Here is a 16,128-nt window from a genome sequence, read left to right on the forward strand (position 1 = left end):
TCTCTCGATTGTTTGGCCTGACTAATCCTTATTTGATAGAACTCTCGCTATTCATTAGGATTAGTGATGGATCTAACTTTCATTACCAGATTGTCATAGGAACTCTTAAGCTATAGTAATCTAGGTTAATACATGTTAGACCTGTTACCCGTTATGCCGGAGGAATATCTATCAGTTGTCTGAGTAACTGTCTAGGTGAGTTATCTCACTATACTATATATTAGAATACATGTCCATGTATGTTGGGATAAAGAACTAATAGAGTAAAGCTGATAAATTAGTCTCTATGCGCTTAAGTGTAAACTGGTAGAGTAATTGTTGTAATTAAAGACTTAGTTAGGGGATGATGGCGAACGGTTAAAGAGGCCAAAAGCCTATAGGTCTGCGTGTTGACGAAATGGCGTGTAGGCCGTAAGTACACATTGACCTATGTTGACAAACTGACGTGTAAGCCGTAAGCACACATAGACCCGTGTTGACGAAATGACATGTAGATCGTAAGTACACGAAGAGCCATGTTCAAGACGAAATTGTTGGGTCGTAACTCTAAAATACACATATTATTAGTAGATAGTGAGTCATTTGTATGCATGTATATGTATTGTGGTATATATGGTATTTTGGGGAATTCAATAAACTTCGTGCTTATCCAAATGAGTATAAATGTTTTTTTTTCACAATTTCACACAATGATGTTTGTTGTGTTTTAGACCGGCTTTACTCCACCTTTAAGTTGGTTTTAGTAAAAAAAAATTAGATTATAGATAAATCAATTCGGTTGAACCTGATTTTCTCTTGAACCGATCCATTTGAACCTGATTTTCTCTTGAACCGATCCATTTGAACCCGATTATCTCTCGAACCAACCCAGTTAAATGTAGTTAGAAGGCCACATGGTATTCTATTATAGACTTAACCAATATTGAGATCCTATGTAGGATCGTTTTTAGGTTGGCAAGATCGGGATCGTAAAATCAGTATCGGGATCCTAAGATCCACAAAATAAAATACAATTTTAATTTTTAATTTTTAATCATGAAAAATATTTCAAACATTCAATTTTTTGTTCAAAAGTTATAAAACTTCAAAATATTAGTCATAAGTCACAACATAAAATAATAAACGGTAAAAGACATAATGTGGTAAAAAAATTTCATTTGAAAAAAATATCAAGGGAAGGTAGGATCGGATCGGATCTCGATCCTACGATCCTACCTGCGATTCTACCCCAAATACAATTCGTTTACGATCGGATCATTTTTCATACCTAGGATCGTATGATCCTACGATCACGATCACGATTTTGACAACAATTGATTTAACTACTTCAAATCGTATCCGTTGGATCGTCAATTTTCAAGTTACTTTTAACCTAATTTGATGACTCCCAAAATATGCTATAAAGTGTTTAAATATTAGCATTTTTTCCCTCTAAAATCCCCCACAACGGGGTTATATGCGAAGTCTCGTGCGAATCATTTTGTAGTAGTGCCATATGCATGCACAAACCAATCATAATATTTCCACATTAGAAAAAAAAAACAAATTTATTTTAACAAATGTATAATATTATTGCATAACTTAGAACGCAACTTGTTCTTTATTATATATGGTAGTAGGTAAGTTGAAGAGCGAGTAGAGATGTATACTACTACAAATTTAAAATGAGGGGATTTAAAATTCAAAACCTTTCCAATGGTGAAAATACGTAACTTTAGCATATGTTCAGGTACCATTTATGTATTTTTCAGTCTTACTTTTTCTAATGGCAGCATATTTTCTTCTAATGTAAAGTTCAGTATTAGATCCAACGAAAAGTCCTTCTGTACTTGCAGCCGAGCTAGGAGCTAAGCATACGTAACAATCACATATTGCAGTAATGGATACGTCGTCACCATGGCTATCGGAACTGGTAAGCAAGCATATTCGGGCACATATATATAGTTGTTATATATATGCATACATATATTTATATCTTGTTAATTACATTTAATTTACATATGTTCGTGAACCTGTACTTTAGGAAATACAAGATCAAGGATTCGTCAATCAGCTTCAGATGATTAGACCTTATTACGTGGTAGCAGACTTCAGTCTTGATTCATTTTCCTCAGAAAGCAACAGCAAGAACCCATCTTTTCCAGATCAAGGTTTTAAATCTCCATCGATCATCAAAGAAACAACCAATATCAATACGCTGCATAGTTATAATAAAAGCATCAACGATATTAACAACAACTATACTCCAACTGATGAAAAACCAAAGCCAAAGCCCCTTCCCAGTATTCCCAACACTTTCACTATATCATTCGGAGATCAAAAACCTAAAGATGAGTTCATCCTTTTAAGCGATTCATTGGGTTGCACAACTGGAACAAAAAAGGGTACAACTGTGATCAGGAATCGAATTCAGCTTCAAGACCATATGCTGGCTGAGAGGAAGAGAAGAGAAAAGTTAGCCCGAAGATTTCTTTCTTTGTCTGCTCTACTTCCTGGCCTGAAGAAGGTATAATATTCATCTCACTGATAATCAGAACTATATATTTCTTACGATGCCCTAACATATATAGCAATAAATTATTGTAGATGGATAAAGCAGCTATCTTAGAAGACGCATCTAGCTATATACAAGAACTTCAAGGTCGCGTGAAGGAACTTGAGGGATTATCAGACATGAAGGGAATAAATATGCAACCGATTGTCAAGAGATCAAAGCTTAGTTGTAGCAATGATGATGGTTCTTGGTCTTCTGATGAAGCAAATTTTGGAGAAATACGAAGTCCTTACAATCCAGAGATCGAAGTGAGGATGTCAGGAAGCAGTGTTATAGTACGAATCTACTGCCTGAAGAACTATGTGTCATTAGTCAAAGTGTTTGACGAGATGGAGAAGCTTGGCCTTTCAATCACGAGTAGCAGCACTTTGCCATTTGCAAGTACCACTATTGTTATCACCATAATTGCTAAGGTATGTATTTTATTGAATTCTTGGGTATAACCTAATTAAATATGGAATTTAAGTTGTTAATTTTTCTAAAAATATAACTTCAGCGATAATTTTATGTTGATTCGGTTACCAAATATTTAATGCTCATTCGTCATTCCTGATTTTTACAGAAGACGAATGGCTTCTTCATGACATCAACGGATCTTGTTAACAACTTGCAACTAGCTATATGAACTTCATGAACCAGAGGATTGTCCACTGACGCATGACTTTTCTTTCTTCCTTTTTTTTTTCAATACTCAGAAAAGAAAAAAACCCTACATGAGTCTGAGTAATAACTATGGTGGACTTTTGTAAATCTGCTCAATGACAAAACTTGTTAATTCACGAACTAGGCTACATGTTTAACCTGAACATGCTTCAACCTACTAGGTAAAATTTTATTATTATCCTCGTGTTTAGGTGTATCTCCAAGTGCTCCTCAAGAAGTGCCTCGGTACTAGCTGTTAAATTCTGCCTGTCATTTTCCGATTTTGCAGTTCTTATGGAGATGGAAGTTTCATAGTGACACTCATGACAGTAGTTTTTTCCATTGTGTTCCTTGTTGTTGTCTCATGTACACTCATTAGATTGCAGTTTCGATTGTGGTGATTTGGGTTACTATTTTTATTTACCCATCGTGTTGTTTTATGAAATTCACGTTCTTTCACGTTGGTCTTATATATTTGGGAAAAGATCATGTACGCTTTTTGGCTTTGTGAATTATGCTAGTTTCCTTGTTGGTAGCATGTTGTTTGTCTATATACTTATATTCAAATTAAGACATTTGTTTAGAGTTTTTTTTTTTTCTTTTGCCAAAGCCTCGTAATTAAAAAAGTTATTCATTAAAATATATAGCTAGTAATTCTAAACTTATTATGCAAAAACATTTAGAATGGTAGTAAGTTGTGTTGGACACTACAAAACTAAAAACCATTACCAGAAATCAAATTTAATTCCTACAGAATTTCCAAGTAAAAACCTTCTCTTTCTATATCAACTCAGAATCTTCGATCATCAATCCTTTCATGTGTTTCTCTTCATACGTACACAAAGTTTCTTTCTCCCTCGCCTTCTCCCAAATTATTCCACACCACATATTTCTTGAAAACCACAAGCCTTCTCGGCCAATTCTAATCAAACTGGGGAAAAAAGATGGCTCTGGAATTATTAGTCTCATTCTTGTAATTATGTGGTGACACTGGACGGAATTTAGAGTAATGAATAGTTCATGAAACTGAAAAGGAAATGTGTTTATTAATTTCAAAATGTCTCCAAAAAGCTTACAAAATCAATTATACATAGCTAATTTGGGAAGGATTTTAAAATTTCTGAAAATTAAAATTGGAAACATCTAGTTAAACTAAAATCATCTCCAATAGTTACATTATAAATAAAAATGTAGATAAAACACTACTCCAATGGTAAACTTATTTAAATAGCTTTTTTTGTTAAATTTAATTAATTTATCCTTATCTTTTTAAAATATTTTAAAAACCTTCTCATTTAATTAGTCTATTTTTTAAACAAAACAAATTATTTAATACAAATATATAAATTAATACTAATATATTGATTCAATATTTATGTAAATAAAATAAAAAAATATTAAGTTATAGTTATAAAAGCAAAATAAAAACATTTAATAATATTATCATCATAAAAACTATATTTTATAAAGAAGATGTTATTAAATTTTTAATAAAAATAATTAATTTGTAAACAAATAAAAATATATTTAAAACTAAGCTATAGTGAAAGGGTTAAATAGAACTATTGTTAAATTAGAAGGTGTTACATGTTGAATTTGTGAAAATATATTGACGATTCAATATTTATTAAGTTGTCAAATAAAAAAAAATGTTTTCATCTCCAATGCTATTAAATGCTCATTTAAAAAAATGCATAAAAATAAATTATGAAAAAACCTCCTATTGAAAATGCTCTAATTAAAGATTAGAAAACAAATTTGAAGGAAAATTGTGTTCTCTTTTAGAATAGAATATCCGTAGAATATAACAAAGAGTAAATTACACGAAAGGTAACTATTGTTAATTAGGTTAATGTGTGTTTAGTCATATTCTTTTTGTTCATCCGGACCATACCTCTTGTTTAGTTTTGTTTCTTATTTTAGTCCATACCTAATATAAAATGACTATATTGTTATCATATTTTTTCCCTAATATATTTATCAATTATAATTTTTAAAAATAAAATGGGTGTCACCCACAACCTTTTGAAATTGGAACGTGATAACTTATACATGCACATAAACCCTAAAACTTGACATCCCACTATCACAGCCAACCCACCCCAACGTGGAGGATTCTCCCACACGTCGTCTTCTTTTCCGATGTCTTTCTTGTCCCTTAATTAGTTTTCCTTTTCGTTTTCGTTGCTAGTATTTTGGTATTCCATGTAAGATCTAAGGACAAGTTTGTTTCATTTATACTCGCTTCATCTCTTGGGGGCATTTGAATATTAAAAATTCTCCAAGCGTTCAAGTTCGTTCTAAATATTCTTAGTCCGAATAATAGTTGCAAGTGCTCCAAGCCTCTTTCTACCCCCATTTTTATGATTGCTCAAACCTTGAGAATAGGATTATCGAATGTTGCACAGGTTTGGAATTTTATCCCGCGGCATTATGATGATAATGACGACGGTTATTTTTGGTGTAGAAACATATAATTACAGTTATGACATCTTTACTGGTATACACACAAGCGCAATGCAAACGACAACTAACTAAACCTTCCAATAAAGGAAAATTAAGCCGAACTCATGATTTTTTTCTTAAAGAAAACTACCAAAAATCCTTTATGGTTTGTATGCGGATGTCGATCATAAAGAATTATTGGAGGAGGTGAGGATTATGGTTTTTAGTGTTACCGTAATACTATTATATTGAATATTCCTTATACGCGCTAAAATACATTAAGTGTATATTTTAATTTATTTGAAGGGATTAAGTTGGCAAACTCAAACTCATGGTAATTATTTATGTTGCTTAATTATTAATCCACATTAATAAATAAACTTTTTTATGTATTTGGATAAAAAAAAATATTTTGTTAATTTATTTAATAAGATAGTAAAACTTTTATTTATTTATATAATCTGATTGACTAATAATCTTTATTCTAATAAATGAATAGTTTTAATCTGTTTTTACCAAGTGTTACTCTAGTATAACTCCTCATTAATATTATGTCATGTGTCATGTAGATATATTAAGCAATTTATCTCAAAATTCAAATAAAGGAATAGTTTTAATCTGTTTTTACCAAGTGTTACTCTAGTATAACTCCTCATTAATATTATGTCATGTGTCATGTAGATATATTAAGCAATTTATCTCAAAATTCAAATTTATATTTTCTAATTATATGATAAATTGAAGTTATAATAACTTTAAATTTTTGATATATTTCTTAACTAATAATTTATTTAAAATGACTTATTTAAAATAATTGATTAATAATTATAAATTTGTATTATAAAAGTTTAATTAATTTTTTTGGTTTCATGGGTTATAAACTAATATTTATCAAGTATAAATTTTATTGATTTCATCTGTTGGTCTTCGTATGTTACTCTATAGATGCATATATATAGTTAATAACGGTATTAAATTTTTTTTTTTTTTTTTGCTGCACAAACTAGCCATTTTGTGCTGTATGTTACTGAGATAATGCACGTCTAATGAAATTCAATATATTTATTATTTAAGAAACCGCTTTAAATAAAAAGATTAGTTTTAAGATTGTCTATTAAAATTGGTTGCACTCTCTATATCCAGGTCGAAATTTATATTTTATAATATGCAACAAAAAAGCAAACAAAAACCATCGACGTCAAAAAGTAAGCAAAAAGGATAACATTTGAAAGTTACTTTAAGAAATAAAATCTTAATAGTGTAAAAGGGAAGTCTGACAACAATCCTGTCTTCTTCGATTTATTTACCTCCACTATATTCCATCTGCATTGATTTAATAGACACCATGGTTTTCCAGTATATTGTTATTCCGAAATTCTTCAAAGAATTAGACAGCCTTATCCTAAAAGTTCTCAAGAATCACCTTTTTGAGACAAATATTCAAATGATGTGAATGTGAATTTACCACATAAAGCGACCACCCATAAAGTTAGATCAACGTGCGTATATGGACATAAAATATATATCCTTGAATTGGAGAAGAAGAGCCTAAATTTTATCATATGTTATTGGCTTCTTGTTTTCGTTACGGCAATGGCATAGTGAAGTGCTTTTCATGATCTTTTTCCTTTATCTCCCTTTTTCATTATTCTCAATCAGGATCCTTCTTTGCATATATTCCTTACGTTTTTATTCCTATTCGTCATTAATTAAGGCATTTTTGGCATGTGTGCCGTATTATTGTATATGTTACTTCAAAAGTGATGATATAACTACTCGATTTAATTTTGTTAGTTGTGTCGGACGTGAAATCTTGTGACTTTAAGGCTATGTTTTGCGTAGTAGCTGAAAAACTAGCTGACAGCTGAAAAGCTAGCTGTTAAATAAAAAGTTAGCTGATAAAAAATAATGTTTGATAAAACTAGCTGAAAAGCTAGCTGAAAGATATAAAATTATAGAAAATGACATTTAAAAATTGTTTTCCAATAATTAATTAAGGGGTATATTTGGAAAATTCTAAAAAAGCTCCTAAAAAGCTAGTCTAGGTAGTTTTTTAAAAAGCTAGCTTATAAGCTAGCTTAAAAGCTACTTTTTGGCTTGCCAAACATGACAACATAAAAAAGCTCGAAAAATAAGCTAGCTTATCAGCTAGTTGTGGCGCACCAAACATAGCCTAAGAATGTTAACAAAACAAGGAGTAGAATCTTGTGTATCGTTGTCCAAAAACTGTTTATGTATAATAGTGTTGGAATTTGAAACCTGGTCGTTTTAGAATAGTCTTTAGAGATATACATATCTTTTTTTGAATTACCTAGTTCTTATCCTTCCTTCTAGGTTAGTATATAAAGATGGTGTAATTAGTTTTTGATTATTATGAAATACAAAATTGTTTCCTGGTTTTTCTCTATCAAATTTCACATGGTAACAGAGTTAACCTGGAAATCCTAGCCGAAATTATCTAAACTATGACGAGAGCTGATCCTGGTTTGCCTTCGACAAGGACGACCGTTGATATCACGTCTCCTTACTTCCTTAAATCCGCTAATCATCTTGGCTAGAATTTTGTTGGAGAAAACTTACTCCATAACGGTAACTACACTGATTGGCAGAACAAGATGACCAATGCATTGTTTTCTAAAAACAAGATTGGTTTCGTTAATGCCAACATTCCTATGTTGGAGGAAAAATCTGTCGATTTAATGAATTGGAAAAGAAGTAATGCGATGGTACGTGGGTAGTTGGAGAGTTCATGTTATTGAGAAAGAGATCAAGAGCATTGTTAAGTATGTTGTTACGGCTTGTGACATATGGCAAGACCTCTAAAAACGATTTGGAAAAGAAAATGCACCCAATCATATGAACTGAGAAGAAACGTTACTGCTATACAATATGGAGACATGATCATATATGCATATTACACGAAACTTAAAAGTATGTGGGATGAAATTCTAAGACAATTAACGAGATTGCCCAATTACAATTTCACCTCAATTTTGTATATTTTAAACTTTTCAGATGCTTCATTTTTAACATTAAGCAATTACACATAGCAAAACCAAGTACATTCATCAATGAACGTGACAATATACATTTTATTTCCTAAGAATGGAGTAGAGTGGAAATCACACAAATCAATGTGTACACGTTCCAAAATAGCCAATTTTCTAGTAAGATTGGGAAAGGACTATTTTGTAACCTTTCTAAGCATGCATGTTTTATATTTTTACAGATTCATGTCAAATGGTGTGATTAGACCATTTTTTGACATTTCATGCATCTTTCTAAAATTAACATGACCCAATCTAGCATGCTAAAGCATAACGTCATCAATTTTAGATGAAGAAGATGACACAAAAGTAGAATTTTGAATAAGTAACAATTTATCAATAACATTCAAACGAAACATTTTATTATTCAAATATTCAAAGGGTGTGTTTGGCAAAAGTAGCTGTTAGCTGGAAGCGTGTAGCGGTTAGCTAGTAGCGGGTAGCTGGTAGCGTGTAGCTGGTAGCTGGTAGCGGGAAGCTGTAGCTTTTATTTGTTATATGAATGTTTGGCAAAAGTAGCTGGAAGCTTTTGAAATATATAAAATTACATAAAAGGACAATTGATTAAAAATAAAAAATATATATATAAATATATTTTTAAGGGTAATTATGGAAATTGATTTCAAAAGCTCCGGAGCGTTTTGTTAAAAGCTACATGAAGTAGCTTTTAGAATCGGAGCGTTTTGTTAAAACTAAAAGCTAAACGCTCGTACTGTCAAACGAAGCTTTTTGTTTAAACTACAGCGTTTTGTCAAAAGCTAAAAGCTAGAAGCTCTCAAACGCTTCCAAAAACTACATGCCAAACACGCCCAAAGTTAATAAACATTCCACCTCGAGATAGGATATATTTATCCGATTCATAAACTTGTTTATAACCATCAGAATTCAAACAACTACCATTAACAAGATTCTTTCAAATCTTAGGAACAAACAAGACATCAAAAAGTTTAACAGATTTTTCTAGAAGCAAAATCTAAACAAACGACACTGACACCACAAATAAGTTTAAATTAATCGTCTTCCATTTGCAACACATATCCATCTTCAAGTGGTGTTAATATTTCAAACAACCGTTCATTCTTGCATACATGATTTGTTGCACCAGAATCGATCCACCAAGCAACATAATCATCATATACATAGAATGATTCAGGAATAAGTGAAACATAATAAGCATAATTCTTAATAGAATTATCAAGGTTAGTAATAAACCGACCTTCTTTCACTTAGTCATTGTACCCATTTATACTTCCATTGGCTCCACTGTTTCCAACACCATTGTTGCCAAGATTCACATTATAATTACGATTGCAATGTCCAACTTTGAAGAACCTCCAACAAGCTAGTTCCCTTTTTTTTGTTGGAATTATTTGGGATATATTCTTGTTTTTGTTTTCTATGTCCTTTGTTGTTCGTATTTCTTAATTTGTTTTCAACCACATGAATTGAGGGTTGTCCAGATTCAACTTTTCCTTTGTTTTTGCCACTCACTTGCACACGAAGGGATTCTTCAATGCACAAATGACTACCAAGTTGAACCATCGCCAATTCCTCATTTTGATGTTATTGGATTATATTTGAAGTATTTTCATGATGGTTGACATTTGTAAATTACACTTGACACATCAATGGTTTCATCCATATTCATGTTGTGCAGTTTGAATAGACCCAATATGGCAAGGAATTCGTTGTATTCTTCTATGACAGATCTTGAATGAACCATTTTATAGTTATTAAAATCACTAACTAGGAACTTCTTGCTAGAAGAATCATCAGCCATGTATTTTGATTCAATAGTGTCCCACAACTCCTTTGCACTTTGCACTTTGTGAAATAAATATATACATATACAATTTGTATAGAAAAAAAATACATTTTTATAAATTTGGTTCGATTTAGTTTTTATCGGTTTTTACATTTTCTAAAACAGAAACCGAACCCAATATGTCTTTTTAAAAAACTCATACCTAAACTGTTGGTTTTTGTCTGGTATTGGGTTTTGATTTGGTCGGTTTTTCGATTTTCGGGCTCGATTTTGCTCACCCCTAGTAAATATCAATGAAAAAATTTAGTTACGGAATTTTTTTCGTGCTTGATTTATCCAAAAGTTATTTGAAATTGTTCAAATTTTACCATTATAACCAGTTGTAGACGGTTATAAGGATAAAATGTAACAATTTTAAATAATTCATGGGTAAATCAAAAAAGAAATCAATGAGTAATAGTGAACAAAGTTAAAAGTTTGTTATATTTCAAACTGTCGGACTACTCTCTTTCCGACACTCAGTATGTATAACATTCGAGTTTTGGGTAAGTTTCTCTTTTAGTCCTTAAATGCTAATTTGTTATCAATCTGGTCCCTTGCTAGTATAGGGGCGTACTCTATTAGTATGCTTAGCGTACTAGCCTTTTGATGGTCACGGATTCCACCCATGTACGCAAGGCGTACGTGTAGTACATATGGAATACATAAGGATGGGACAAACACTATTTTTAGGGTTTGTGCCATATTTAAATGACTTCAACTCATTTCTTAGACATTTTAGACCAGCCTCCACCTCCATACTCCCTCAATTCGAAACCCTAGAGTGGTTTGGTGAGTTTTGAGCTTGAAACAGTGTTTATTGGTGGTTTGTAAAGGAGAATAAGAAGAGGAACATTTGGAGGAGTGGCTTGAGCTTGTAGATCTAGGGTTAGGTTCTCATTTGCAAGCTTTTTAAGGTAAAAATCTTACACTTTGATAATCATATATGTTAGATTTAGTTTATGGTGTATTTTGTGCACTTTTCAGTCTTTTGTGTTAAAGGTGAGCTTTTGATCTACTCCATAAGCAATGGATGCTAGATCTTAGCTCTATTTAGTCCCTATGTTCAGAAAAATGTTAACTTTATGGAGTATTTTGATCCATGCATGTATTAAGACCTTTGTTAAGCTCTTTTTGATCTCTTGAATCCCATTAAGCATGCATGTATGTAAAGTCTCCAACTTTACGTGATAAGTCATCCTTATGGACCAGATCTGAGAGTTTAGAGAAAGGGCTTAACGGTTTAAGTGCTTAATAGAGTAAGTTTTCACATTGGGGAGTACGCATGGCGCACTCAGCTAGTACATTGCGCGTACTAGCCCCAGATGGAGTACGCTAAGCGTACAAGCTGAGTACGCCCCGGGTACTCAGCATATGGGCTTTTAGGCTTAACGTCCTCGATATTGGGCCATAGTTAGGTTTGTTAGTTTGGTCATGGTTGGGCCATTATACCTCTGTTTTGGGCTTGGAGATAGCTTGTTGGGCTTCCTTGGATATTAGGCCATGATGGATTTTGGGTCCAATTTGGAAGAATGGGCCATAGATTAGGCTTTAGGATTTAGGCATTTTGAATAGTTGAGTTGGGCCTTGGCTTTGGGCCGAATTAGATAAAAGGTAAAATGGTCTTTTACCCTTTTATGGGCCAAATAGCTTAGACTTTTGGTTATGGGTCGAAATCCAATTAATAATTCGATGTTATTGATTTTGATAGCACGGGGATTTTCCAGGCCAATAATCACAGATTCATTCGAGAGATTCAACAGCTAGAGGTGGGTTTCCTTATTGTGCTTAGCAGGCCGAAGGCATCAATGCCGAACCAAGGTTTATTATGTTAGGCTGCTAGATGTATGCATGACTCTTGCATGTGTTATGTACGTGTATGTTTACTGGGCATGGCCAAACATGGCCGGAGCCCAGTAACTGTATTGTATTCTCTAATCTTTGTGATTATCGCATGTGTTTGTATGATTATATGTTTATATGTATACCGGGTAGGGCCCGATGCTAGGCGGGGCCTGCTGACAAACAAATATGTATACCGAGCGGGGCCCATTATGTGTTTATTATGTATGGTATGTGGTATTTTGGGGAACTCACTAAGCTTTGTGCTTACAATTTTTAGTTTATGTTTCAAGTACTTCTAGTTCGAAAGGGAAGAGCGTGGGATTATTCGAGTGTACACACCACCTCGTTCCCTATTTTATGATTACTCTGATGTTTCATGATGTATTTGATACCCTTTGTTCCACTTTGGTTTATGATGTTGTTTTGGATTGCAATTTTATTTAATTTAAAAATGAAAGTTTTTTATTCTTAATTTTTGGGACGTAAAGGTATGAATAAACGTCAATGTATAGAGCATATATTACATTGATAAGATTTCCCAATGTCTTATGTTAATATTGATAAGATTTTGTAAAACTAGAATAGAGTAGGCATTTTTCCCATTAATTATTATTATTAATATTATTATTATTATTATATAATGTTAACTGTAACGTACCTTATCAACAATATAGTTTGCCCACTTAATATTTTTTTCCACCAAATTTAGTTTCGTTTCTTTGCATTTGTGACCTTATTTTAATTTGAAAGATATCGACAACCCTTCACCGATTCTAGAAGTTTGGATGCTTCCAACCACCGTTCTCTTAATTAACAACTTCTCCCCTAATCGAGTCAATTAGTGTCCCAAAGCCCAAGAGACAGAATGTGTGTGTGAGAGAGAGAGAGAGAGAGGTTGGGAGGAGGGTGAATTCAATTTCTTGGTCTGGGTTTACGGCTTTGGTAGGATAACACACCGTTGGGAGATTTACCCTATCCACCATTATCCTGTCTCATCTTCTACTACCTCGCTTCTCCGCCTCTTTCCTGATTACATACTCTACCGCCATCGTATCTTCAATAATTAATTTCAGAAGCTTCCAGCCCTCCAATTACCACTGTTGTACCTATCCTTTTGTCGGGTTCTCACCCCATGGTCACCAATGTGACATCCCCAAAATCTCGGCCAGAAAAGACCGATTTTCATTTATGCTTTTAAAATATTTTCAGAGTAAATCCTTTTGATTTGAAAGAGTTGCGGAATTTGTTCCCAAAAACAAAACATGATAAAACAATGTTTACCAAAGCATTTCATAAGAGAAATGTATTTTCATTATAATCAAAACTCGGGGTGTCATGTTCCAATACAGACCAATAAACATAAACGATAACATTACAAGTCATTCAACAAATATATACATATACAGACTTGTAATCAAAACAACTGATGGTTCATCCATCTCATGCCCTTGCGCCACTTCCTGTAATACAAATAAAACTGAGTGGGTCAGGCTTGGGAGCCTGGTGAGCATATAGGGTTTTCAACCCACAATAAATAATCATATTTAATTTTCACCAACCAACAATAACCCAATTACCCATTCCCGTTATTCTCACTTTAATGTCCCTAAGACAGCTAACATAAGGGACCTAGTCTAAGAATATTTCATCGGGGCGACAACACATGCTTCGGGGGTACCTCAGCAATATAAGTCAAATAAGGCAACCATGAGGGGGATGGAGTACAGCGAATGAACACCCAAGTTCATTAACACCTACAGGTGGCGAACCTGCTAATGTTTCCACAAGACTATCTAGAAAAGTCCATGGTCGTCATCTAAACTCCGCTAGATGACTAGATCAAACAACAACGAGGCCTCTCATCTGTTTATTACACACCAACTATCTACCCATGTTCTACCCAACATATTAGTAGATAAAAATATACATTTGTATACATAGTTTAAAAACCTGTATAGCATGCTTTAATCAACACATATTTCACATAACAGATGAGGCACACACACACACATAACACGTATCTCATAGAGAATAAATCATATCTATGAGTTAGAAGAAAGTGAGTACACATCCACACATATAAACAACAATATACTTAATACACTCAAACCATACTTGTATTTTTATCGTGTTTATGAAAGGTAGTATACACTCACTTGATCAGAAGATGATCAGACAGTACTATGACTTGCAGAAGTAGTAATCCTCAGCAGATCTGGAAGATCTCTTCAAAAATCGAACTTCTCGCGGGCAGAGCGTCGACTCGGGAACCGCACTTCTTGGGATCTTCGGGATCTCGGGACTTGCTTCGGGGCTCGGGAATAATAACGGGGCTTCAGGATATTTCTGGCACGCAAAACGTTGCAAAACGGGAGAGAAAAGAGAGGAAATTGACAATTCGGTCGGCTGCCCTCGCATCCTATTTATAGGAGGCTGGAGCCTCGGAGTACGCGGGGCGTACTGGTCCGAAAAACATCACTGCTTACGCATCCGAAGCCACTTGCTGCGAGTGTCGACACCTTCGGAGTATGCGGGGCGTACACGAGTACGCGGGGCGTACTTCGGATGAGTCTGATGACTCCTCTTCGGATAATACCGGAATTAATGATTAAATTTAAATATAAATTATTTAATAAACTTCGGAAATTCATTCTTCTTCATACAAACTCCGTTTTCGACGTTCTTTATATCCACGCGAAGGTGAGACTACGCTCTACAACTTTCGTTTAGACTTCGTCGGCTAATTTTGATTTTATTTTTATTATTTATTTTTAATAGGCCGCGACAGAAAAACTTCGTTATAAATTCATAACTTCTTCGTTTGACGTCCGTTCTCGCCTAACTTTTTATCGCTTCGATACCAACAACGAGACCTTCGATCCTCGTTTAGATTGCTTCGGCTAAAAACCGCTCGATCTCAAATCGAGTAAAACAGGTTGCATACCGCTAAGCCGAAACTTCGATAAATCATAACTTCCTCATACGAAGTCAGATTTGGGCGTTCTATATATATTCGGAAACCTCGTTTCAACTACTACAACATTATTCAAAGATATTAAGTTTATTTTACACTTAAATTTTGACGCTTATTTTTATTCTTAATTAATCAAACCACATAATTAGGCATTTAAGCACAAAACACATAATACTCAAATAATACAATCTTATTATTTCAAAACGGGTTACAAAGGTTAACCTAGACTATTACATTGCTAAAAGTGGCAAGCCCGGAAACACAAGCGTTACAACCAAGAATCACAACAACGGAAACATGACTGCATATTTGAAGTTTATACACATATCATTAGGTAATAATCAATTTCACATCTTGGTTTGATTTTTCCAAACTCTGTCTTTAAGTTATCTCCTAAGTATCAGGCAAGTGACTTTACTTTTTTAGTTTGTATAAATTTATCTTCTCAAAATGATTGTCATTAGATATATCTATTAACAGGAAAATAGATTGAACGTTAGGTGAGTGTCTTTCTATGTATCAGAGAGAAAAAGGGTGATACCCCTTCTCATTTTATGTAAACAGGTAAGATTTACCTTTCTTTCTCTTTACTCCAAATTGTTTATCGGTTTAATTTTAATATTTTTTTAATGTCTTGAAACAAGATAGAGTTCTTGATTATGGGACATAATCTTAACAATCATGGTATACTGGCATCTTGGTAAGTTATTATTGGTTGGGAGGAATTGGTAGATTTGTTTTTTAGGTTTGAACTCCGATTTTGTTGAACTTTTCTTTTACCAGGCAATGATTTTAGGACTTTTTCATGATTATATAT

At 33.3% G+C, this 16,128-nt stretch overlaps 1 protein-coding gene across 2 annotated transcripts; it reads left to right on the forward strand.

Moving 5' to 3' along the window:
• The first annotated feature begins 1,714 nt into the window (after positions 1–1,714).
• LOC145090603 (transcription factor bHLH18-like) lies at positions 1,715–3,692 on the forward strand. Of its 2 annotated transcripts, XR_013701664.1 has the most exons (5): positions 1,715–1,912; positions 2,024–2,506; positions 2,587–2,967; positions 3,117–3,378; positions 3,486–3,692. XR_013701664.1 is itself a non-coding variant. In XM_079028748.1 (4 exons), exons 1-4 carry the CDS (start codon positions 1,880–1,882, stop codon positions 3,177–3,179), a joined length of 960 nt encoding a protein of 319 aa, XP_078884874.1. In that variant the 5' UTR covers positions 1,715–1,879; the 3' UTR covers positions 3,180–3,692. The 2 variants fall into 2 exon arrangements, 1 of the variants encoding a protein (XP_078884874.1); XM_079028748.1 differs by having other exon boundaries at positions 3,117–3,692.
• Positions 3,693–16,128: the final 12,436 nt, after the last annotated feature.

Source organism: Lactuca serriola, chromosome 2, assembly GCF_051521515.1.
Source record: "Lactuca serriola cultivar US96UC23 chromosome 2, Lser_US96UC23_V15, whole genome shotgun sequence".
Taxonomy (NCBI): Eukaryota; Viridiplantae; Streptophyta; class Magnoliopsida; order Asterales; family Asteraceae; genus Lactuca; species Lactuca serriola.